This window comes from Labrus mixtus, chromosome 15 (genome assembly GCF_963584025.1).
Source record: "Labrus mixtus chromosome 15, fLabMix1.1, whole genome shotgun sequence".
Lineage (NCBI taxonomy): Eukaryota > Metazoa > Chordata > Actinopteri > Labriformes > Labridae > Labrus > Labrus mixtus.
The window spans coordinates 26,630,655-26,657,298 of NC_083626.1; the positions used below are offsets into that span (position 1 = coordinate 26,630,655).

The following is a 26,644-nucleotide window of genomic DNA, read 5'->3' on the forward strand; positions in this document are numbered from 1 at the left end:
GGTGTTCATTTTGTGGTGCTTCCATAGCAGTCATTGAAATTAGTCGAATCCATGTCTTTAAAATATATTTATTTTTCATCTGTGTATCTGTTCGTGTCTTTGCAGGACTACCCCAGGAACAGACATCCAGGATGGAGCCGGGGGTCGGTGGCGTACCATGCTGGTGAGAATTCAAGTCCCCCTGTTCTAACTTTCTCTCACTTCCTGTACGTTTTGGTTGGCGTTTTCTTCTGGGCTTACTTATTTAAGTGAATCTATTAATTTTACTTTACCTATTTAATGATCTTTTTGATCTATTTATTTGTTCAAATCTTTTTTCTAATCCTCAAAAATCATTGAGGTCTTTTACAATAAATGCTGAGACACATTTAAAACAAAAACCAAGCAAAGATGATTCCCAGTGAAAACAGTTGCACACCGTGGTGAAGTGGTTTCAAGAGAAATGAGAGAGTCAGTTTTGAGAGTGTTTTGCAAATTTGTCCAAAATGTTTGAGCATAAAAACTAAAGGCAGATTTCCCAGATTCAAAGTAAACCTGTGGGACTTGAAGCTTCAGAGAGAATAGCTACAGTAGTTTGGTAGGTTCCAATGGTCCAGTGGTGGTAACTAACTATCCAACTCCTCAGGAGTTAAAGCTAGGAGAATATTTAACTCATGAAGTGCAGTGATAGCATGAAGCATGCAGTCAGGGGCGATAGTTTAGCTCAGTGGTTAAAAGCGAATACCTATAAGGCTATAATCCATGGCGACCATGGGTTCACATCTGACCTCAGCCCTTTCCTGCATGTCATCCCCCATTTTCTCCTTTCAATGTTTTCTGTCTCTCCTCTGCCTTCCTATCAAATAAATGCCAATTGGCTCCAAAAGTAACTCTCGAGTTCGGCCTGCACATTTCTCGTTTATGACCCCTCGATCCAGTTTCCTGGACTGGTTTTGGGTGTGCAATGTGTGCTCTTATCTTCATCTGCTTCATTTGTGTTGTGTTATATGCAGATCTTGTGCAATGTGGGTAATGAAAATTTAACCATTTTAAGTGTTAGACTTCAACTTTGACTTTATTGGTTTTGCAGCCACATTAAAACAAGAAACATAGAAATCACAGGCACAAAGAATCAGACATTAAAAACATCAACAAAACATGCAATACATAAAGACTAGAGTTGAGCCTACGTCAAGAAATGGGAAACTGAGAATATATAAAAGCGTACATGAAAATATCTTTCAAACCAAAAATCAGTCATCAGGGTCATCCTAGAGTTCAGTAGCTTGATGGCCGGAGCTATAAGATAATGTTCCAACCTGTAAGACTTTGCTTTTAGTAATCTGTATCTTCTCCCTGAGGGCAGCAGCTCAAACCCACCAAACAGAGGATGTACTGTAGGGGACAGTGTAAGATCTGAAGCCTAAGCTGCAGCTCTGTTACTCAAGGTGAAAGACAGATCAGGTGATTTAAACACGATGATCTTATTGGTAAGTTTGTGATATGTTACAAACTATTTTTGTCTCCTATTGATAGATTACCAAAACCAGGTGATAAAGCCATAAGGTAAGGACAGACTCCAGCATGGAGTTGTAGAAAAGTGTGATTAGTTTCCTGCACACACCAAACCAGTCAAGCTTACGTAGAAACTAAAGACGTTACTGTGCTTTCTTACAAACTGCTTCTGTGTTTTCACTTACTGTCAGCCTGTTTTCAATTACAATAACCCAGGTCCATGTAACACTGAACCTGTTCAACAGTCTGTCCCTTCATTTCAGTTTGGATTGGTGGTTTTGACTTCCTTTTAAAATCTGAACACATGTTCTTGGTTTTACTGAGATTTGAGTTATCACTCCACTTATTAAAAAAACTTCCACCACTGGTCCATGAGCTGTGTCCCCCCCCTGTAACACCTCCCTCTGTGTTTGCATTTAGACACACATCTGAATATACAGACTGTTGACGTATTCAACATTAAGTGTGTTACTGGAGTGTTCAATTCTAAAGTTTCTAAACTTTACTGGAGGGATGAACACAATTCGCCCCGACTATAATCTCTTAGGGCGCGGTCACACTGGCCATCTGTACCGTGCCGTACTCAAGCACGATTGGCCCCCTGCTGCGCCATGCCTACGCTGGCCTGCGCGGCCCGCGGTCACACTACACAGGACTATCCGTGCTTAAGCATGATTACCTCTTGTACGTAACGTCGTAATACAGCACAAGCATGCTTTATGTTATCATGCTCGTGCATGAAGTGTGTCCAACTCAGAGTTGAAGCGTGCTCGGGCACGGTACGGATGGCCAGTGTGACCGCGCCCTTATTAAGAGTCTAGATGATGGTGGTTGAGAGCGCTGTCCAAAATCAACTAGAGGTGATTGAGATCCGGTGACATTGGGTGGCTATGAATGTCAGACTGTAGGGTGTGATTGGTACCATTTTCATGCTCTTCAAACCATCCTGTGGACTCTACATGCCACAAAACTTGGGCATTGTCGTCCTGGAGCGATCACTCCCATCAGGATGGAAATGTTTCACAACAGGATAAAGTGATCATCGTATTAAGTTGTTGAGATCCTTTCCCTCCAAAGGAACAAATTGACCCCAAACCTTGCCAGCAAAACGCCCTCAAGGTACAGCAAAGCTTTACCTTTAATTTGATTCCTGCTATTATCAGCAATCGCAGCTCGTTGGGCTCTCAAAACGGTTCTTGGAAAATGGAAACATATCTTACATTCCTACTTTCCAAGTTCTCAGAATAAAAGATTGAGTGTTTATTTGCTTGGCAAGTTTGGAATTTCCCCCTGAATGAAATAAATAAATCTGATCTACTTCCTTCCAGAGCATCTCTGCTGCTGCCTCTTAGATAGAAACATCACAGGGCACCGTCTCTGCAGGATGTTAAGGTGCCTGGCACAAACAGAGATCAAGGAGGATTACCAAGAGATGAAACAGACTAGTGACAGCATCAGAAAGAGGAGAAGGATCGTATCTCCCTGGCTTCTTTCTCTCTCGTTTTTTTTTTTCGTGGGAATTTGCTTATCTCTTTAAGCGGTGAACCAAAAAAACACAAGACACAAAAACAGAGTTTAGATATCTTTATCTTCCGATGAATCCACCCACTCACAAGTTTGTTTGTGACGACAGGGCCTGTGAACATTATCCATACAGGCATCTACAAAAGCTCCCTGTGCAGGCCCCCCTCGCTATCAGCGCTAAGAGATTAGCTATCAAACGCTGCTCCATGATATGAGACAGGCGGCAGTGAGGTAGGTGGTTATTACATCGTTCAAGCTAACAGTAGGAAGTTTTATTTTGGTCTGGAGGGTCACATTGTTGACGCGTTCACATCCCTTCAGGGTTTAGCTTTTAGGCTTTTTCTGCGATTGTTGCAGCCTCACAATGCCTCGAATTCACAGCAGCTTTTATGAAAAATCTGCAATGCAAGTTGAGATGTTTTGAGAATTGTTTGTTTGTTTTGACGCATTAAACGACAGCTGACACTGACTGGGAGAAAGGCTCCAATTAAAGTCATCCATTGGTTGAGCCAACTGATCCATTATCGTGTGGAGAAGCCAAAAAAATTGAATGAAACTTTACAATATTACCTTGAAAAACTAATTGTGCACTTCACTTCCACATTTCAATGCTATACAACTGTACATTGTACAGATTGTATACATAGGAGACGAATGATTGAACAAACACTCTTTGGAGCAGCGCTGCCTTACATTTTAATGAGGCTGGTTGGTGGACATTTTGGAAAAGAGCCTGGGATTTGTCAATTGACTCAAAACGAGGCACCAGGAAGTGGCTAAGTGGACGGCTAACGGTTTTCAAATTGGATAAATAATCACATGAAGACCTTTTTGTACTGGGCTGCAGTTCAAGGTCAGATCTGATACACAGTGAACCACGCTCTGCAAGGTTCACACAACCCTGCACACCTAATGGGGATCAATGCTTTGAATATCTAAGAAGTGAATTTGCCAATGTACAAGTTGGGTGTAATGCACCAAAAATTTGCGGAGATTTGTTAAAAATCACAAGATTTGCAGAAAACTTTTGGGGATCGGAGGAATTTGTGTGAATTTGCTGAATCACAAGACGGTAACTTCCTGGAGTGACTGATCTAAGCTGTTCTCACACGCTGAGGCTTTAATGCGCCACAGATGTCGCCGTCTTTCGTTGGGTTTTTTTTCCATGATAAAACATGTTTTGATTTTATTTTTAGATGAAGGTTTATGAACTCTCTTCCTGCTGACTTTCGATTCTATCCAAACACATTTTTCTTGTTCACTCTGCACATTCCATTCATGTTTCCAGATGATGTTTTTACTTCTGATCCCCCCATAAACCTTCACGGATTCCTTTTATACTTAAGATACTTAGATAATAATAACAGTTGACGCTGTACGTCCTGCCGGGCCCCGGTGGATGATTCCTCACTGCTGAGTGACGGACGGGGCCAGTCATTCACAGGGGCTCACCGTGCCAGTCCCAGAGGTCTTGCGCTGCGGTCCGCCTGGTTTTGGCCGCTGAGCGTCCGACACCACAGAAATGTGCACGCCCCAGCACAGCTCCCATTAATCTTATTTGTTAGAGACTAAAATGATGTATGTGGTTTTCCACGCTGAGCACATGAGGTCTGACTTCCGCATGCTTGGGTTAAGGTGCCGGCTCTGATCCAGCTACTTGAAAATCAACAGTCGTGGGCCTCTTCTTCACGTCTCCCCCCCTCAATCCTTCACGCAGATTTTTCACCCGAGCAGCTCAGGAACCTCAAGAATTTCATGCAGCAATCTTTGGCATCGAGACAGAAAATTAATGTATACACAGTATTATATACCTTGGGTCAGATAACCACAGCAGAAATTGCTTAAAGAAGGACTGACCTCAGCTGTGCTACCTCGGTTTTTGGTGCTCAGTGACTGAGCCAAGACTGCTGGGTTTTGTGTCACATTGTGGGTCTGTTTATGAACTTTTATGGTCAATCTTTGTGTTCGACCTCGGTATCTTAGCGGGGAGGAAAGTCTGCCAGGATATTCTTGGCGGGTATAAGCTTCATATAGACTGCTGATCTCATTGTTATAGTTTTTATTAAGCTGTTCTCCAGTGCACTCTAGGTGTTGGTAAGGTTTTTTGTTCATTAGCTTCAAAGAAAACAGTGGCTGTAGATTTGGATTTCACAGCCCGGAGGCAAAGACATAAATTACATAATGGTCCAATGCAACAACATTTTCTTATGTCTACTACATATGCACATTGAGCTCTGTTTCTATCACCCTGATTTATGGTGCGTTGTATTGGGCACCATGATGACCTGGATCACATGTTATGTGTGTTATAAACTTTAAGACGTTGTGATTTTATTCCAGTTATATACATAGACGGCTGCCAACCGTATCGCTGCTCCTTTGTATAGCTTGTATAGTTTGAGAGTTCTTTGGCCCGGCGCTGGTGTTACCGCGAGTGTTTGTGTTGGGAGGCGTCCCAGTGCGACCGCCATCCTGTGTGTTGGCTCGGCCCCGGCTCCGCAAGTTAATGGGCCATGGGGCACTGGCGGGGCCCCGCTAGGCCCCTGTGGGTCCTATCAGGAGCAACCAGCCATCCAACCAGTGAGTGTTCCTCAGCAAGCATCATTAACCCTGTCACCCCTCCAATCCCCCCCCCCCCCATCAGTGACTCGCACGTGCAATGACTCAACACCCGCACCATCCATCGACCCGAGATAATAGGCCTCAGTCTAAGTTCTGGTTATCAGTGACAGGGTCTAATCTGATCCCAGCTCAGGTTCTTCAAAAACATGTTCAACACACACAACATGTTGTGTCGGGGGATTCGATTACCGTCTTACCTAATGGGACAAAAATGGATGACGAAAGAGATTCTGATAAGAGAATTTTAATGCTATCTGATTTGAGCGTTGATGTCTCCGATGACGACTAGAAGAGAATATTTTCATCACTGACCAAACTGCAGATTAATGTTTAATTTATTCACTTGGTCAGCCTTTTGATGCGACTCTACCCAACATTGTCCTCCATTTGTTTACTTACTCTCCTCAGCTATCCTTTAAGTTTAGATCAGTGGTTCTCAACTGGTGGGTCGGGACCCAGTATGGGGTCGTGGAGCCATTATCAGTGGGTCGTGAATGTGTGCCTGGAAAGAAAACTTGTATCAAAAAGTCTGTGAAGCGCTTTTTAAACGTGTTTGTTTAGTTCAGTTTCTTGCTTCAGTCACATGTTTTGTAACGGCTGAGATCCAAACTGCACAATTTTTCAGTATTGGTTGAATATTCTCATAACACAAATCGATGTAGAGGATCGTAACCTTAGCAACCGCTCTTAATAACCTCAGAGTTGTCACCGCAGCTTAATCGCTCCTCACACTGGATCCTTCTGTGGCAGGTCGAAAAAAAGATTGTTTTAGATTTATAGAAACTCACATGGCAGCTGCTTAATGGAATTCATAGTAAATTCTTGGAAACACGTGTGTGAAATCATGGAAGGAGTATAAATATTTAGTTTTAATTTCCTTGTTTTAGGAGTCTGTGAAGTCATTGTTCCCTGGGCAGGGAAGCCCGGTCTTTTCCAGACAAACTCTCATGTTACCAGAAAGCCTGTTTTCTTCTTCCCAGCTGGTCTCAGAGCTCAGTCAGGTTCCTCGTAGCCGTGGAGCCGTCCCTCTTCCTGCTGCGGGCCCGGATCCAAACCCCAAACTAAAGCTCCACTTTTCAGCTTCCTGTTGCCGCCTCATCCCTCTAAGACCCAGCACCTGGTGGCGGTCACAGTAGCCGCCATTGTTAGCTTTGCTGACGGCGGCCTCACTTTATGATCTTGACTTTTGCATTAACACCATCACCAGACCTCTGCGCCACACACTCGCCAGCAGCACAGCCAAACCTCGGTCAACACTTCCATGCTAATTTTAAACTCCGCAGTCTCCAAAACAAATTAGAACTTTTTTCCGCTACAGCTTTGCTCCAAGTCTTGTCTGCTTCCTGAATCTCGATTTCCAGCGTTATAACAACAGAAGCACATTTGAGAAAAAGCAACAAAAACACTTCATTGTTAGAGCTTGAACACAGATACATTTACACATCTACTAAAGGTAGTTCTAATGTGCTTACTGCGCTAGATGTTTGCTAACTTTCTGCCAAAGAAAATACTAATAAAGTCATGCTTAACAATTTATTAAATGAATCTGTTCAGTGTCCTTGTCATGCATTAAACACACTAAACTGAGCCTCTGCTGCGTCTATTGTCACCTTCCTAAACAAAAAACCTTCTGGTTTTTTGTTTTCCAATAAACACAGCGGCTAAACTAAACTGAAAGATGACACATTTTTAGTGCAATAAGAAATGCTCGCCTTGTGCAAACGGCAACAACATCAAAAATCTAGCTTCAGGTTGTACTTCAGGACTATGCATGCACTAAATATATTGCTGAATGCAGGAAAGTTTTGCAGACATAAAGCTTCAATGAGTCTGTTGACCTTGTTTGCAAATCCAGATATCCTGTTAACATTGTCAAACATCTCTTTTTTTGATGGGAGTCAATGGAAAAACTTTAACCAGAAGCTGAGCAGAAGCGTCCTCTTGAGGTTACAATATGAAATAGAAGATATACTTTATTAAATTACATTTTTACATGCTGTCTGTGAACATGCTACACATACATGATCCTGTAAACATGAAGAGATGTCACTGGTGGGGGGGTCAGTGCTCAAGGGGCCCCACGGCATTGCTCAGGAAGTGAACTGGCACCTCTCCAGCTACCAGATTTGGTCCGCACCGGGACTTGAACCAGCGACCCTCCTGTTCCCAACCAAAACCCCTACAGACTGAGCTACTGCCGGTCGTGTAACATGTCAGCGTTCACCAAGTGAAAGAGGCGGTGAGGCGTGAGGCTTGTATGACATAATGTACCACATGTATTGGACAGCGACATTGCTTTCTCAGAAATATAACGACAGACCTTTATCGTCCCTGCATCTTCTCGAGAGTATAGAAATCCCTGATCCCTATGCCTCCCCGTTTCAGGGACTTTTACAGATTCTGTGGGATAGTAGTCAAATTCTTCTTTGAGAACTGCTGACTGCTGGTGTGTCGAGAAGATGTAACACCCACATCCTGCCCCTGCCAGCCCAAATATTTACACCAACGTCCCATCACATGTTTCCACAGCCCTCGGCTGAATGTACTTTTTTTAGGCTAATGATTAGTCTAATCTCTACGGAGATGTGAAACAGATCGAAAAGCCTCAAATCCTCACATTGGTGTCCCATAAATGGATCAAATGTTCTTTTTTGACTCACATCAAAATTCTTCTCTATCTTTGATCTACCAATTGTTCCATCACTAATCTCATTAAGTATCAAGAACACTGAAGAAACAACACTTGTAAACACAAAACAAAGATTTTATTTTCTGTTTAAAATCACATGTTGTTATGGCGGACAGCCTCTACAGACTCATTTAAGGATATTAACAGATTTTACACTTTGATTTAGTGCAAAATTGTTCGTCATTAGATAAAAACATCAGTGTAAAAAAAACGGATAAATTTGACAATAACTCCGGTTACTGCAGCGAACGTCCCCTCCTGCCTTCGAGGCTTCTCTTACGGCTTCTGTCCCCCGTGATCCCGCCTCCATCCTCATGCCCAAACGTGGACTTCCACACCCCTGAGCTCACCTCCACTTCCCGTCCTTTTCACTCTCCAAAGCCTTTCTCTTCTATTTTTAGTGACTCTGTGCCGGCGTGGCTCCACTGTTTGCAGAGTGTGTGGTGTTGTGACAAGGGCCCGCATGGGAGCCGTAATGATACAGTGTCTCCATCTCCCTCCCGGTGCTCAGATACAGATTGTTTAAACAGTATCCTGAGCCGGGGACGGGTCCCATGACAACTCCATAAATATTTACCAGCAGCAGCCACGCCGCTTCGCTTGACGAGAGCTCGTCTGCAGGCTACCTCTGCAATGTTGATTCTCTCCCCCCCCACCCTCTTTTTTTTTTTTCTATTGTTGTCTCTCGCAACTGTAGTATGTGTTGTTTTGATGATTTCCTTTGGTTGTTGTTGTGTTGTTGTAAGTGTGTTTTTTTACTAGCGCTGCATTCGCCCTTTACACATCATCATCTGCCTGGAATGTCAGGATGTCCTGAGTGTTAGCACTGCGTCGTAGCGCACACCCGTAGCTGCATGCTTTGGTAAACACATTTAAAGACATGATGGAGTGCATGACTAGTCAACCACGTTTAGCAACAGAAGCCGCTAAAAAAAGGTGTAAAATGCGTATCCAGATGGATTTTAAAGACTTCTCAAATCCTAGAAAGATACTGAAAGTTGACTTTTAAACATCTAAAACATGTTCCTCTCCCCTCCTGTGTGCACTAACTTAAATTGCAAAAAAGCTAGCTTAGAAGAGGAAATTGGATTGTTGTGCTGAAGAGCTGAAGGTGTCCAATCGTTTTTGTTTATATATTCATCCACCTCTGACCTGCAGCAAAAACTACTGTGAGCCAGATCCAGTCTGATACATAGAAAGAGGTCAAATATAAGCTTATAAGAGATCTTTCAGTATTGGCCTTTATATTACCTGATATGCTAACTACAACAAATGTCTCTCTCTCTCTCTCTCTCTCTCTCTCTCTCTCTCTCTCTCTCTCTCTCTCTCTCTCTCTCTCTCTCTCTCTCTCTCTCTCTCTCTCTCTCACAGATGACGGTAAGATCTTCCACGGCAGCGGGGTCGGGGACGCGTTTGGCCCCCGGTGCTTTAAAGGGGACATCATGGGCTGCGGCATCATGTTCCCACGGGACTACATCCTGGACGGAGAAGGTGAGGGGGCCCACAGTTACCCTGATGTCACTCACTTAATGCGGTTGGTGTGTCGGTGGGAGGTTTCGCTCTTAGACCTGCTTATCGTGGTTTAGCGGAGGCAACATTCGGTCTTAACTGAGTACTTTGTGTTCTGCGTGGGAATGAAGCTGGATTCAAGCGATGATTCCCCTGCAGAGAAACTCCCCTCTCCTTCCAAGTCTTTACAGAGAGCTTTCCTGCTCTCAGGTGATTTAGCCTGAGCTGCATATATCATATATGAAACTGTATTATGGGCTCATGTTTTTTTGTATGGGTGGGATATGTATGTATATATGTGTTGTGTTGTGTGTTTGTATGTATGCTGGCTGCTGGAACACCTAAATTTCCCTGCTGGCATGAATAAAGTATATCTTATCTTATCTTATCTTATCTTATCTTACATTTATAAAGCTGTGAACTATTTGGAGGTGCTGCAGTATTCTAGTTTACAGGCAGAATATTACAGTATTGTTTTAGGGGCTCACTAACAACTCTAAACATCTCAGGTTGTAGCATTAATCAACATGTTTTTGCCGTCTCACTCTGTGTGCACTCTCTCTGTTTCCTGTCCTGGTGTTTAATCAGTGAGCACAACCTGCAGCCCAGCGGTCTGCTCTAACACGCTGCGTGCCCGGTTTGTCCTCAGGTGACATGGAGGACTGGCTGGAGATCCGACAAGGCCGCGCAGGCGTCCAGAACGTTCTGTACCTCAACGACGACGAGGAGGATGAAGAGGAGGAGGAAGAGGAAGATGGAGAAGAAGCAGATCAGGGACAGGGGGGCAAGAAGGTCACGGTGAGGAACACACACACAGCTGGGGTAATCATCACAACATGTGTGTGAATGTGACATGTTTTAGATCCATTACACTCAAGACAAATGTCAAACTACTTACTCTTTCATGTTCATTTATTAACTGTTGTACAACTCAATGTTGATATGCATGCTGCTCATGCAGACCAGCATGTTATGCACACTAATGTTTACAGGTTAGTGCTGCACAATTAATCAAATTAATCACGATGCAGATTTTAGCTTTCCAATGATCGACTGTGATTATTTATGTTTAACTGCGTGCTCCAACTGTAGGAAACTCTGTGTGGTAGTTTATTGAAAACATATATATTTTTTAAAAACCTCACCATACTGAAAGGATGTTTGTTTCTGTATCATGTTCTTTATGTAGGTCTGTTTTCTCTTACCTTAAACACACTGTATGTAAAATCCACCACCAGGGGGATTCTCTCAATCAAAACAATAACAAAAAGATGACGTTGAGGCTGGCGGGGAATCATGGGAGTTCTCTCTGCTACTCCCCCCCCCCCCCCCAAGGTGAAAATGAACTCTGTGTGGACCCTGGTAAAGACGAACAGGTGAAACCGACTTCGGAAGGACGATATGTTTACTGATGATGTATCTGAGTTTACATGACGTTTTTATCACAGCAGCACATACAGCAACAGTACCCCACCCCCCCCACCCCCCCCACCCCCTCCTTTAATCACATTTAAAACCCTGGAGTAGTGGGGTTTTCGCCGTCATAAAATTGACATTTGAAAATGCCTTCAATAATGAATTGGATATAGACCATGTTGGCCGTTAATGTTGGCTTGACTACTTGATTACTCGCGGCTCTAATTCAAAGCATGAAGCCCCTCGTGTAGCCCCTCATGAAGCCCCTCATGAAGCCCCTCATGAAGCCCCTCATGTAGCCCCTCATGAAGCCCCTCATGTAGCCCCTCATGTAGCCCCTCAGCCACACATGGACATCTCTGAATCTGTTTCCTCATGACACTGTGCAGAGTTCCCTAAGCACAAATAATCGTCTGGATAAACATCATCTTCACAGATGAACCAAATGAATCCAGTCGATCAGAAGCTGCTTGTGTTCATTCATGTAACTCGAACCGCTGACTGAGTGCAACTTACAGTTACAAATCTGGTTACAAAATTAGCTTTTTGTCGTCCTTTCTGTTGAAGAGACGTTTGAAAGACGTCTATGAAAAGACAAAGAAATCACATTTTTTAGAACAAATTAGAACTAGAAACAACGACTTTGCGTAGACAGGATGTCACCCACCACTGCAGAACGGTGTTGTCATGGAAACGTGATCTCTTTAGCATCCACTTGATGATTGTAGCTGCAGTTCTCCGTCATCATTTCCGTCGCCCTTTAAATACTTAAATCAACAAGTTAACTACAAATGGTGTTTCTGACACGCTGATGTTATAGCCGTGCTGTAGCCGGTTAAATAACGGTTAAAAAGAGGTCTTTGACCCGCCGACCCAAATCCTCCCCCTTTTCCACCAAATTCCAACGTTGAAATCGAGTTAGCGCTTGTTTGGCTGCCTCAGCAGGGGGTTGGCATGTGCCCCCCCTTGAAATCTTACTGGCCATCCCAAAATCCTTGACTATTATTGGCTATTTTCCTTGCCAGTGTTGAAATCAGTGTTGTGTTGAAATCCACTATTCAGGTTGTGTTGCAACAGGAAGCTCATTGTTTCCAATGTGCAGAAGTTTGTTTGCAATTTTTTAAATACTTTAAATCGAGACTTTGGATATGGTAAATGTTAAATGGACTTGAGCTTGTATATTTATTTTCTAGTCTTCTGACTACTCAAAGCACTTTGACGCTGAAGGTCACACCTACACATTCACACACTGATGGTAAAGAGTCCATCAGAAGTTACTAATCCCATTCATACACCGCCAACAAAGCTGAGGGAGCAATTTGGGGTTAAGTGTCTTGCCCAAGGACACATCAGACATGTTGCTGCAGGAGCTCGGGATTGAACCCTCGACCTTCCGATTGCCTCTACCAACTGAGCCACAGCCGCCCCCCAATACACATTATTTTTCAGTAGTTGAAGAAGCTTAGAGGATACATGTTTCCTTTATCTTGTTACTTAAAAGTCGATGTGATTAGTGCAGACAGAAGGGCTAACTCAATGCTCTTCAGGCCACCCCTTCATAAGTCAGAGCCCCAGTTGGGCCACCCCAGTCCAAAAAGTCTGGACACACCCCTGCTCAGCAAACGAGGGAATCATTACTTCATGTGGTCGAGAGTAGGTATGTTGTTTTTTTTTTATTCCATTTTTATTCCATAAGATCCTTCCAATAACTTCTTGTTAAAGTATATCATTTCACACCAATTTACCGTAATCCATTCGGTTCAAATATGACCTTATTTTATACCCAGAATCCCTCAGGGCCCAAATCAAAGTGTATTAGTGTGTCGGCAGGTTTTTTTTCCATTCCTAATAGACTCTTAAAAAACCAGCTGAAACATGTTGATGTTCTCAAATATCCAGATTTATGAATTATTATTTCTATAGCAGGAATTACTCAACAGTCTCCCAGAATAGAGACAGCTTTCAAGAAGAATTCACTTAAATTATTATTATTTTTTTCCTCTTTTGGAGATCTCTTAGCTACAAACTTACACATATTATATATTTTAATTGAAACTTTATCAATCCGGGCAGTAACTTCACACTCTGATCATCAAACCGCTGAATGTTCTGTTGTTTGTTTGTGATCGTTTTTAATTACTGCGGCGGTGCACTTTGTCCTGACTCGTAGCCGCTGGAATAATTTGCCCACAATGTTGTGCAACGGGGGGGGTGGCCGGGGGGTCACCGAGCGGGTGCGAGCACACGCAACAATGAAACCCAAGTGGGTGAGAATAGAACAGGCCGAAGTCGTAATCCTGCGATTTGTCAATATTTACTCAGCAGGACAAATTAGTCTGAATGCATTGCTGCTCGACTTCACCGAGGTCTCTGTGGGCACGGCTGCACGTGTTGGGGGGGTCACACTCGCCCTTCATCTGTAATTGAATAGCGGTTAAGCCTTTCTTTTTTTTCTCGAGTGGGTGGTACGGTAAATGTTTGATTTGTGACTCAGCCTGATTTATCGGAGGCACACACTCCTCGGTACTTCACTTGTTGTTTTGAGTGTGTCGGTGTTTGCTCTCAGACTTGGAGAGAAGCCCTGGTATTAGCATTGAAAAGCCTGTTGATGTTCGTCTGAGGACAGGCTGGATAACATCTGATCACTCGCTGGTTTAGTAGAGACATGTACTGTAAACATTGAGTGTTTTCCCCCCGTAAGAAGGCAGACGTTACTCGATCACCTGTTGCTTTAACAGTATTTCCTAACTACAACAATTCCTGTTTCTCCTTCTCATGAATCAAGTTCCTATAAGTCTTTAGTTTAAAGACTTTTCTTCTAATTGTTCCTGTGCTCCATCAGGTAAGATCTTTAACTGTATGATTATATGGACAGCACTTCTCCATCTCCTTCCGTCGTACAAAAGTGAGGTCAAAATCTCCCCCAGTGAATGTCACTGACATATTGACCCGCTGACATAATTTGGAGCGCAGAAAGGAGCCGACTGGCTTCTTTAACTCTGGAATGGACGCCACTTCTGCTAACTTTAACACACGTTTAACAAACATCAGGTGGTGACGGTCCACTGCAGAACAGACTGGGTGTCGTCTAATGCCTCTTGTGTTAGTGTTTATGTTTCCTACTCACCTGATCCTCCTCTACTCTGCTAATTCAGTTCAGACCGCTGCATGGAGCCTCACTTGTAACCAGAGCTGTCAATCATGACATCACATCCTCTCTTTTTTGCATCAGATGACTAATTTAAAAAAAACTATGTAATGAATTTAAATGAACACATGGACAAACATCATCTTGATAAAAGCTGCCGCAACAGAATCTGGGTTTGACAAAAATGTATTTGACGTGTATTTTAACTTTATAGTTTGACATATTTTTTTATTTTTTTATTTATTTATTAACACACATATAAGAATAAATCAAAATAGGATTAACAAAAACATAAAAGGTCAAGAAGCCAACAGGCTTATACAAGGGACCTCACCTCTTAAGAGACAAATAAATCAACTAAGCAAATCGAATTACACAATTTCAAAACAAAATTAAATATAAACACATATACAGTAACCTATACACGTATTCATACACACACACTTAGACACATACATACAATAGAAAGACTGAGAATGTTAACCCTCTATCAGCTAAATGAAACAGACATTAATCTATTAAAAAGGGAGTGAAATGAGTGAGTTGATGGAAAAAAAGAAATATATTTTATATGTGCAAAACTTTGACCTCTTGGATTAAACGTGACATGACACATCAGTCGACGTGGAGGAGGCGGGGTTTATGACCTATATTGCAGCCAGTCAGCAGGGGGGAGCTTTTAATCTTTTGGCTTCAATCCTCGGCAGCTGTTGCGCCGTCCACCTTAACACAGAGTCTTTGGGTAACGCCTTAAACTCACTGTCGCCCCCCTCTGGTTCTGCAGGTGTTCTTCACCAGGAACGGGAAGCTGATGGGACGCAGAGAGATGGCTGTTCCTCCGGGTGGCCTCTACCCGACCGTGGGGATGCTGAGCAGCGGAGAGAAGGTCAAGGTGGACCTGCACCCCCTCAGTGGATGAGCTCGGAGCGCTGAGCGGACTCGTGACGCCCTGCAAAACAGCTGGCTGCTCTGCCCACGGTAGCCTAGCATGCTGCTAACACTCGCCACTCAGTTCAGCCGCACACATGCACGTCTTCCTCCGACACTGCCTCGGCTTTAATTTATAAGACTTTTGAATTTAACAGAAACACAAGCGGATCAGAGCGTCCTCCTGGTCGCGATGTAGCAGAGAAAAAAAAGGATCCCTGCAGAGAGCGTTGGTTGCAGAAGTTTGTCTTGCAGATGCTACTCAGATTTTAAAAAAAAAGAAAACTTCTGGAGGATATTTAACGGTTAATTCTATGCAATGTGCACCGCTCTCATCCTCGTAACCTCCCTGTGCATGCACACTGAGCTGTTTAATCCCTCTCATGAGGTCTGGCACACTTTTGTTTATTTCATTTGTCACCACCCCAAGCAAAGCAGAGCGAGGCCAGGAGTTGTGCCGAGTCAGAGCTCGCTGGTGGTTTTTTGTTTCAGGGAATACACCCTCTCTCTCTCTCTCTCTCTCTCTCTCTCTCTCTCTCGCTCTCGCTCTCGCTCTCGCTCGCTCTCTCTCTCTCTCTCTCTCGCTCTCACTCTCTCTCTCTCTCTCTCTCTCTCTATCTCTCTCTCTCTCTCTCTCTGGGTGAGGCTGCCCTCCTGTGAGCGATCAGGGACCTGCTGTTGCCCCACCTCTCTCGCTGCTCTCCTGGAGTTCGCTGGAAGTGAACAGTGGGTCTGTTTCGTTTTTTCATAAACGCATCCAGGCTCCAGTTTACTAAAGAGGATTCTTAACCTCTCGTGTGTAAAATGTTATCACTGAGAAGAATCAAACGGTGAACAGATTCCTGAGTGTTTTATAGTTTCCTGTTGGAGCCAGACTATAGATAAAAAACGCTTCAGGTATATTTTCTACAATCAAACTGAATAAACGTTCAGATGTATCTTGTTGGTCTAAAAGTTCAGGGAATGTGTTTTGTTTTTTGCACTTTGAGAACTCGAGTGTCATGTGAAAGTGAGAGATAAACACATCAGATATATGTAGTATGCAGTCCAATAGAACCTCTACTTCATGAGCCATTCAAAACAACCACAGATTTCAATGTAAACCGGTAGAAGTAACACATAACAGTACAAACCTCACACAGAAGGATCAGTCGCAGAGACATTGATTTGGGCTGCATTATACCATACATCAGTTTTACTGTTTAAATATTTTTGTTCTTCTTTTATGTCAAAGTTTTACACCCTGTGCATATCCCCCTCCTGGATATGAAGGATCATCTCCCATCCTAGTTTTCCTTTCTCCTCCAAAAAAAAACAATATTTTGCTGGTAGTTTAAAAGATTCTTAAAAGCCACAAGACTTGAAAAAAACTGAAATTAACTTTCTGCTTTTATAATCAAGAGGATGGTTTCCTCTCTGTGATGCCATATGTAATGTTGAAGTAACTGCTGGATGTTTTGTTTCTTTCATGATGTTCGGTTACAGTGTGAGATGCATGTTTAAAAAATATATAACTTCATTGATGAGTGTCTGCAGCGTCATCAGGGGTCTGTATCACAAAGACACATTAGTTTGAGCGCACTCACACTCGGCCCAGTTTGTCCCGTACCGTGCTTAGCCTCCTCATTTCCCCCGCTGGCCTGCACTCACACTGCTCCAGGACTAACCGGGCCTGAGCATGGTTACCTCTTGTGCATAACATCTTAATACAACACATGCATGGCTTTACGGTACGTGATCATTTAGTGCTAAATGCTCAGTTTACAAGACAGACGGTTTCCAAAAAAAATTTAAAAAAAGGGACACAAGGTTGAGTCAGCATCGGAGAACAACACAGAGAACATGACAGAAACTTTACTGACTTTGTGGCTTATTTTTAAGTCATTTTAGTCGGATACAGTCAGAACATTTCTCCATAATGGAAGGCGGGGATCGATTACACTTTGTTTCCACGTTGTGTACCTGTGCTTGAGCTGCCGTAGCTCACGTCTTCCATCAGTGCCAGGACCAAGGAAGTGTACCGTGCTTGAGCCCGGATCTGAGCACTCACACTAACTGGACTTTGAGGGTGTAGCGTGCAGAGGCATGGTACAGATTGCGCCCTAAGTCCTTCTATTGGCTTGCCTCGGCTGGCGGCCTGACACCTGGCCAATCAGATCACTGGGAATAAGAGCGTCATTTAGGACTTAAATGACTGAAAAATGGCCGAGGAGTACGCTGGTTATAGAGATTGGAATACTAGTAATTTTGACCGCTTTTCATACTTTTCTCCAGATATTATAAAAGTCGAACAATCATATGTTAGAGAGGAAAATAATCAGCTGATGAATTCATAATAAAAAGTCGCAGTCGTGTATCGGGTTACGATCCTCCGGTCAGCGTTGATCTCAGTGAAACCCGGGGATCCAAACAGAACCAGACTAGTCTTTGTGATACAGTCTCCAGGAGCTCAAACAATCTGCAGGTGAATGAGAAATACTGTTTGTGTTATTGTGTCAGTGGGAGCTGGTTTCCACACAATATATTCTCTGAGTGATGATTTAGTTTCCTTTCTGTTTAAAGGTAACGTCATCAACGTTATTAATTAAGCTGTTATCATCGTGTCGGTTAATTAACCTCTTCTCTCCTACATTTGTATTTAAAAACATCCGCAGCCCTGTTACATAAAGTCAACTGTACACATTCCTCTGAACGTTCATCTCAGCAGGTTTCTGTCGGACCATCGTTCACACACGAGGATCAAAGCATTCATGGTCGAAGAACAGGCTTAAAAAAAACGACACAGGGTTAACTCTTTAATCACATATCTGCTGGAGACCGAATGTTCCTTTAAAGCTGTCGTCTTGCATTTTATTTAGGAGCCATTAATAATAACGCTGTTAGCCGGTCTACAGGACGTGTCAAATACGTTAATCAGTGTGGTTTATTTTCTTCTCCTGCAGGGCCGGACCGAGACTTAAACACGGGTCGTTACAGCCTGACATGTAAAAAAAAACAACTTAAAAAGCTAGACAGAGCAAAGATGTTAACGAGACACTGATGTGGACGTTTGAGCCACGTCGAAGTTCAGGGTATCAAAGTCACTTATGTTCAAGGTAACTCAGACGTTTACAAACGTTTCAGTTTACAAAAGAAAATCAGTTTTAACCTCATTAGAGCTAAATGTGGGTTAACTTTTATTTTGTAGCATCTCTGAATTGACTCCTGTAATATTTTGCTCACCTCGTTGACTTGCACTATAATGGCCTTGTTCAGTCCATGTATGACCATCAATAAAAAGTCCAAGTAATGTAACAGAGTGGTGGATTCTGTTATTTCACATGGTTAATCATTGTTGTAACTCTGTCTCTATCCCACTTTTAAAACCCAACAGTCTCAGCAGACCAACGTGAGTCTGGTCCTGCTCAAGGTTTCTGGTTTTTTCCTCTCCACTCCAACTTTGCTAAAAGATGCTTTGTGCTCAATGGATGAATGTTGAGTCTTTGTAGATAACCTAGAGTAAGGTCTTTAACCTGCTCTTTTCACATCACATCTTTTCGGTGTGACTAAGATGGAAATCTTTACTTAAAGGTCACTTATTAGCCTACTTTTCCACTCTGATCCTGTATTTGATCATGCCTATAAACCCCTCTATTTCAGCCCTGCTCAGAACAGGCTGTTTCTGTGTCTGTACCTTTAAATATGTAAATGAGCTGTGTCTGACCACGCCCCCTCTCTGGAAGGGCTCGGGTGTACTCGGTGCTTTCTCGCTCCATGTCCTATTGTTTACGGTGAGAAGGCAGACTCAGAGGGCAGAACAAACACCTAGCTGTGGGAGTGTCACCCACCTGGGGGAGGGGCTACTGCCCTTTGTGATGTCATGAAGGAAAAATCTCCAAACGGCCTGTTTGAGCACACATTTTCTGAAAAGAGGAGCAGGGAGAAGACGGAGAGGATGGACTTTTCTTATCATTGGGGGGTTTGTAGACAGACTAGAGACACATATTAGAGTTAGAAAAAGTGTAATTACTTAGCATAATATGTGACCTTAAAGAGTTATAAAAGCGTTCTTTAAAGTGAACAGAACATCAACATTGAAACAGGATTAGCCACTCAGACAATTTTTTTTTTGTATACAACAGTTTATTTAAACAGTAGCAATCTAGGATATTTGGTCCCATGGTTTAAAAACAACAGTACAACATTCAGATCCAGTTTAGAACTCTTGTAAAATGGAAGTTTGTTTTTTGAAGTGTGACATGTACATACAGAATGGCAGCTGTAAAGAAAAGTGACAGACAAAAACTAACCTAACCCATTATTATGATGATGAATGGAAAAAGTTCAAAGTGCTGGGCTTATTTTATTTTACAGAGAGGCCTTTTCACACGTCTTCTTTAATTTTCAGATTCTCCATTAAAGGCCATTCAGTGACAAGAGCTACACGAGCTGTTACGATCCCATCTTTTGGTTTACGATATCACCGCGGTTACGGCTTCTCCAAAGTGTCAGTTCAGATTAGGAGGCATTCAATGACGATAGAAAATTACAAAAAAATAAAAACTGCTCCTCTGTGTTTTTAAGCTAACAGGCTTTTTCTGTTCTAAAAAATATTGATCACAACATCAGGACATTATTTTAAATATTGTACATTTAAAAACAAGCTACACGTTCTCCAACGATCCTGTAAAAACGATCCTGTAGGAATGGCGTCGAAGGTTTTAAGAAAGTGTTGAAAGAGGCACAAGTAGAGTCCAGACGAGTCGCGGCAGCAACTCTTTTTTTAAAGAAGAGAAGAAGAAAACATCTAAAAAAAAAAAGAAGGAATGGCGTGAAGTCGTCTAAATAGTCGATGGCGGGCGGCTGTTGTTTTATGTTTTAGTCAGTTCATACATCCTCCTCCTCATCGTCCTCCTCGTAGTATCGGTTCCGTTTGATCATCTCCTCCACCGTCAGCACCTCCTGCTGCTCCTCCTCTTTGTCCTCCACCTCCTCGCTGTCCCAGAAGCCAACGTCCTGAGAGGATCGACTCGCCTCCACCTCCACTTCAGGAGAGGAGATGTCTGTGGGCGTCTCCTGACCTTTCAGAGGAGCCATCTCTTCCTCCAGGTCGCCTCCGTCTTCCTCCATCTCCTCCTCCTCCACCGGCTGCTCCTCAGGAGTGTCAGGACTCACTTCACTCTTCATCTCGCCCTCCTCCTGCTCCTCGTCTCCTGAGCTGGCGAGCACGTCGGCGCACTCGTCCTCGGTCGGGGTCTGGCTGTCGGAGGACTGGTGCTGCAGCTCCATGGAGGTCGGTTCAGGACTGAGCTGGCGGGGGTCCTCGGGAGGAGGCGGGCTCGGTTTCCTGGCCTCTGCAGGAGCGGCCTGTCCCGCCATCGTGAAGGGCTTACTGCGCTCCTTCAGGGAGGAGGTGCGGCGGAGGCAGGGGGTCTCTCTGCTCTGCTCCGAGGGGGGGGAGGGGGACTCGTCCTCCGGGGGCCACTTCGGGCGGACGGTTTTGGTAGCAGAGCCCCCCCCGTCTGCGGACTTGGGCGCCTCGTCCTGCTCCGCTCGAGGAGGCCAGGAGATCTTGAGCCTGCGAGCCTCAGGAGGTCTCTCGCTCTTCTCCGCCGACCCCTGACCCAGAGCCTCCATCGTGGCCATCAGCACGTTGACTTTGGCGAGCGGGGAGTCCTCCACGCTCGGGCTCTCCAGGTCGGACACGGGGGTCTTCACCTTGGCCTGAGGGTTGGACTGAGGGGAGGTCTCCACGCCGTCCCCCTTGCTCTCCCACAGCTCTTTGTGGGGTCGGTGTCCGAAGCCCTCGTCGTAGTTTCCTTTGGCCTTGAAGAGCTGGCAGAAGTGCGGTTTACAGTACACGTTGTTGTGCAGAGAGGCGTAGTTCACCAAACTGAGAACAAACAAGAGACTCAAATCAGAACAGCTGTGATAACACAACACACACAGCTTATTAGCTACTTTAAAGTTCTCATGTTTCTGATTTTTGACATTTATCTGTTTGCTTTGTCGTCTTTTGGAGCCGGCTGCAGCGTGACGACGTCTCATCTCTTCTTTAGTTTGAACACTTTGAGTTATAAACCGGTGGAAACTATAGAAAATAAAAGACTGGACTGGAACTCTGCGTCTGCGCTCCTTTATCTAACACAGTGATTCTCAAAGTGGGGTCCCCCAGGGGTCCGCAAACCATAGCTTGGGGATCTGCGGAATATTTGTGAATTGTTAGACAAGAATATGAGTAAATATTTAAATCGAACTCTTCTTTGATAGGGCTTAATGTGTGTTTTGAAACACTGTTAAATACATTCTGTGGTTTGTTCAGAGCTTCCTGCCAGTGATTTGAATAAGGAGAAAATAATTTAAAGTTTAATCACTAACTGAAAGTCAGTTTTAGAATACATGACAACATTTCTATAAGAAATAAGATGTAAATCTTGCGATGTTCATTTTCTCAAAGTTAATAAAATGAATTACTTGGAAAGTATAACTGTAGCTTAATTCTATCATTGGAAAGTGCCGGTACTGCATAGTAAATTAACACATTAGTATTAATATATACTTATCAAAGTTACGATTATGAGGGGGTCGTTGGAAAAATGTCTCACCTGAAAGGGGTCCATGGTCTAAACCCCTGATCTAACAGACAAACCATTGGGTTGGAAATCACTCCTTGAACTGGTATACCCTGCTACAGACATCGTATTCCTAACACTCTTCAAAGAGAAACTTAATTTCAGTGTCCTTGCTTGTGTACACAGACTGATTCCCATTTTAAACTGTAGCTGCTTTTTCAGCTGCAAAGGTGCTGAATCACCTGTTGCTTTGAGGTCGAGTGGCTCCACTTTGTGAAAAGTGACACTAGAGGGCAGCGCTGAGCTGAGATCCATTTGGGGAAATGGCAACTAAATGTTTTTTTTTATTGTAAGTCTGAATATGTGGTCTGTGTGACTTGTGAGAGAGCAGATGTTTGTGTAAGATGAGAAACACTTTGAGTTTGTTTGTTTTCATTTAAAGAAGTCTACAACTTCTCTGAGGATCGTCGTGGTGTGATAAAGTGGTAATGTTGCATTTTTTCATGTCGTTATTAGAGAGTGACAGGAAAGTGGACAGAGTCAGGAATCACAGAGAGAGAGGGAACATTTGGGAAAGGAGCTACAGCCAAGACCCTGAACCCAGACCGCCAACTTCAAGAACCACAGCCTCTGCACATACCCACCATCAGCCCCCCCAGCACCCCCTGAAGTGCTAATGTTGCAGCTTTGATAGCTATCAAGAGCATTGCTAGGGTGCTTGATTGATGAAATTAGCATGATATTATTTTCCAAAGATATTCTGTGTTCAGGTATTAGAGCTCAGTCGGTGTGAAATGTTTGGTTACATTTTTGACTTTGGATGAATTTCTGTGTCCTGCTGCGTTCTCAGTGAACAAAATATGTGAACAATAAGTGCTTGAAAAAATAAAACCACAATCCTTCCTCGAGCGATCATCATCATGCGTGTGCGGTCCTCACCTGAGTTTGTTGTTGCAGTGCGAGCAGCGGAAACAGGAGGAGTGGTAAACGTGCTGATTGGCCACCAGCCTCTCCAGAGGATAAACCGTTTTCTGACAGGACACGCACGTCTCCCTCGCCGGCGGACGGAAGCTCTGAACACAAACACAGAAAATTAAAATGAATTTCAACTCGTCAGACGAACGTGTGTCTTTGTGGTGCGTTCAGGGGTTTCATGCGAGGACTCACTTTGGGGGTCGTCTTGGCCTGAGAGGAGTCCCTCTGATTGGACGATGTAGGGGTGCTGGTAGCAGAGCCTGTTGAAGCACAAAAATGAGGAGTGTGAGAAAACTGTAGTGACGACTTCTGACCACTAGATGGAGGTAAATGCTCAGAGTCCAGACTGACAGTGAATAAAGTTTGAGAGGAAGTGAACATGACTTCCTGCTTTAAGAGAGGAAAAGTCAAACAGTTCATAAAATGTACTTCATGTAGAGGATACCTGATGATTAGAAATACACACATGTAGATTTCTGCATTTCTTAAGTATCTCATTGGCTGCTCTCTCCGTCCATCATTTTCTATTTTAAATGACTTAAAGCACTTTTAATTGTCTTCCTCGTTCATTCACTTCAATGAAAGTTATATTGCCAAAGAAATCACTTCTTCTGCAGTCAAAATAAGATTTAAGAAACTTACCGTTGCTCTCTGCTGTGAAAACTTTCCTGCTGTTCGGTTCTGAATCCAGACTCTGGAATAAGAAAACCAGGATGTAAGAGAACATGAACCGGTCCTGTTTTCTTTTTATTATAAATCACAAAATGTCAAAAAAGGCGTGACGATGACGGCTTTAGAAATTATCCATGCGTCAAAAGTTATCCATCACTTAAATCCCATAAACTTTCACTTTCACTGCCTTCAGATTTTAATCATTTAACATCCTCACCAGGTCCAGAGAGCACGGAGGAACGTTCTCCTTCTGCTTCCCACAGAATCCGTCCAGCTGATCGTTCTGAGAGGCCGAAAAAAAAAAAGAGACAAGGTCAGTGATAAAACACCAAAACACTCGACCTCCATAAATGACCTTCACCTTCTTTCACTGCTCATTCTTTGACTGTCTTAGCTGCAGGTTTTTTTTTGCCTCTTGGCCATCTCCAGTCCAGAGTCAGTTTGAGTGATTTGACTACAGGGCAACAAAGTCCGCTCGCATTTATAGGAACAAGGCGGAGAAGTGGTGTGTTTAATGTCCCAGAAACCTCAGGAAACACGGGTACCAACAGGTGGAGGGGAGAGGTGAAACATCAGAAATCAAAAGTACCTTAAACTGTTTGGGAGGTGAGAAACTAAAATGTCCGAGGACTCACAAGCAACAGATTAAAAATCAGGATCTATTCCTGCCTCCACAGTTTGATTCTGACTAATCAGATTTTTTTAGTCCCCTTGTTCCCCGGGGATTCTTAATTCCTGTGATGCAACTCAATAATGTGATTTGTTAAACCTCCTCCCCGCCTGATGAAAGAGCACACGGGAACAAAAACTACAGCTTCAGTTTGTGATGCAGGATCACGTTTTTCTTCTTCTCTTGGTTGAACCTCAAAAACTCTCCAAAGCCACTTTGAAAACAAAAACACACAGTCGATGCCAGCAGTCATGTTGTGGATGCAAACGTTGACGTTTAGAGTTTCATGTCGGTCAAATCAGATTTAGCTGCTCAAGTCTTCACTTCAAACTTAAATCAAGTCTCGTGTTTTAGCTGTGCAAGCAAATTCACCAACATTTTCCATAAGATCATGCTTTTATTTTGAAATGTTTTGGGGTCTAGCTGACTGCTTCCTTTGTGTTTGTAAGTCTTGTTCAGCACCTGATGCCCCCTTTAGACCTTTAGCTCAGGTCCTTACAGGAGACACCAGGACACACCTACTGCCTGTGAAACGGCCTCATTTAGACCTCTACAGGGTCAGGTTAGTGTACGGTATGTAAGGTGAGGATTCCTTTAAGGTTCATTGTTTAAACGGAGCCAAATGATCCAACCAGCCACAGATCAGCTGAGCTCACATTAGAGGCAGCTAACGCTAAGCTAAGCTAAAGGCGCTGTCCCTCCTGAAGCCAAAGAGTGATGAAGAAAGAGTTTTTAAATAAAGTTATGTTGTTGATATTTGAACTCTACTTCCAAACAAACACGCCCCCTCAAGCTCCGCCCACTCAGAGTCATGGCCGCACTTCTCCAGGGAAAAGGACTCTTTAACGAGTCTCTAAAAATAGCGGCACGGTGAAATCCGGATCACCTGCTGAGGAAGGATGAGTCAGCCTCAATCAGGGAGGCTAGTTTTTAAATCATTCACGATTAACTTTGAGTTCCTCTTGACGTGAAGGAGAGAGGAGAAGTCAGAGGTCGGAGTGCCGTGCGTGACCGGCTGCTGATTGGCTAGAGTGATGCTAACCACGTTTATTGGAGGTTTCCTTACAGCGCTCAGTACAAACACCAGAGTTTAGACACTGACGGCAGATCTGTAAACTCAACCTTCATCCTAATGAAGAAAATACAAAAAGTTACGTCAGGTAAAAAAACAAAAAGAAAACAAGCTAAAAACGTGAATTTAGAGAAAACGCTGTTTCAAATACGGCAAACCTAATCCAGTCCTGTTTCTGGGGGATTTACTATACATTTGTTTAAAGTCAGATTTTAACTCAACTAGACGTCCAGAGCATTTTTCATCAGGTTACAACTGGACTGAAGATTTGTTTCAGAGGATGATTGACAGGTTCACTCACATTGACGGAGGTGGGAGTGACATCCTGTTTGGAGATGGCGGCCTGGTAGAGAGCCATCCTGTCCCGGAGAGGAGTGGACTCAGCAAGACTTCCATCTGGTTTCCACAGAGAGACACAAAGCAAAGCAGAGGAGATGAGGGGGAAATCCACCATGCATCAAACTGTTAGAGCTAAACCTCCATCACAGATCATCACTCGGTAGCTTGTTCTGGGTTTTTTTTTTACCAGCTGAAACAAATTTGCAAAAATCAGAAAACAAAGAGTTTTAGTTTTTGGGAAAGTTTGGAGGAATCTCCTTTACGAGGCAATTCTTCCTGATGGCAACTTTCCTGCCCTGCCCCCCCCCCCCCCCAAATCTTCCCGGTTCATGTCGAGTGCAGAATGTGCCGGTTAGTCATGCAGGCTGAGGAACAGGAACACGAGGTCAGGGAGTCGTGTGCAGTGTTGGAGGGAAAACAAGCGTTCGTCTCTTCCTGTCTGCTGATCACAGCGGCTCGGCGGCCGCCTGCGTCCTCACCGCTCAGAGACTTCACTTCTGGGAAGGATGTAATCCATCCCGAGGAAGAGGCCGCGGCATGTTTGCGGCCGATTGAAACGTCCCGGAGAACAATAGTGACAAGAACAACACCTGCTCTTTTGAGTAGTTTAAAGAAGCTGAAGATCAAATATCTCATGGTGAAAGATTCACAGGATTTATGAAGTTATTGGAGAAAGCTAAAATTAAGTGATAAGATTCAACATTTCTCCTCCTCAACTTTGCTCTTTATTCTTCCAGAAACATCTGAAAGAGGAACCCGAGATACATTAAGACAATGTGGGAACATATTTGATTCTTAATCATCAAGTGCTGATTTAATTAAAACAGCTTGAAAGTAACTTTTTACATTGTCGTCGTAAATTAGAATCTACTAAATCTGTCCGACTTAAAGGGTAAAAACTGATTCTGTAAAACCTGGTCCTTCTTCACTCGTTCACACATTATCATACGTTGCTGACATCAATTTAAGCAACACATGCTAACAGTGTAAGCCGACATCTTCCAATCCAGTCGTCATGCCGACAGGTTCTTGAGCG

At 43.5% G+C, this 26,644-nt stretch overlaps 2 protein-coding genes across 3 annotated transcripts in view; one reads left to right on the forward strand and one right to left on the reverse strand.

Moving 5' to 3' along the window:
* spryd3 (SPRY domain containing 3) overlaps positions 1 to 18,623 on the forward strand; it is a 59,788-nt gene extending 41,165 nt beyond the window's left edge. Inside the window, exons 8-11 of the mRNA XM_061058179.1 lie at positions 106 to 163; positions 9,701 to 9,820; positions 10,488 to 10,636; positions 15,187 to 18,623. Of these exons, the coding sequence (XP_060914162.1) occupies positions 106 to 163; positions 9,701 to 9,820; positions 10,488 to 10,636; positions 15,187 to 15,321 (462 nt within the window). The 3' untranslated portion in view covers positions 15,322 to 18,623. The remainder of the gene's footprint in view (positions 1 to 105; positions 164 to 9,700; positions 9,821 to 10,487; positions 10,637 to 15,186) is intronic.
* Positions 18,624 to 19,429: 806 nt separating this feature from the next.
* Positions 19,430 to 26,644, reverse strand: part of lima1a (LIM domain and actin binding 1a) — a 33,208-nt gene continuing 25,993 nt past the window's right edge. For both annotated transcript variants that reach the window (XM_061058181.1, XM_061058182.1), the window contains exons 6-11: positions 25,571 to 25,665; positions 23,745 to 23,810; positions 23,498 to 23,549; positions 23,048 to 23,115; positions 22,820 to 22,953; positions 19,430 to 21,201 (exon numbers count right to left, since the gene is read on the reverse strand). In XM_061058181.1, the coding sequence (XP_060914164.1) occupies positions 20,196 to 21,201; positions 22,820 to 22,953; positions 23,048 to 23,115; positions 23,498 to 23,549; positions 23,745 to 23,810; positions 25,571 to 25,665 (1,421 nt within the window). In that variant the 3' untranslated portion in view covers positions 19,430 to 20,195. The remainder of the gene's footprint in view (positions 21,202 to 22,819; positions 22,954 to 23,047; positions 23,116 to 23,497; positions 23,550 to 23,744; positions 23,811 to 25,570; positions 25,666 to 26,644) is intronic.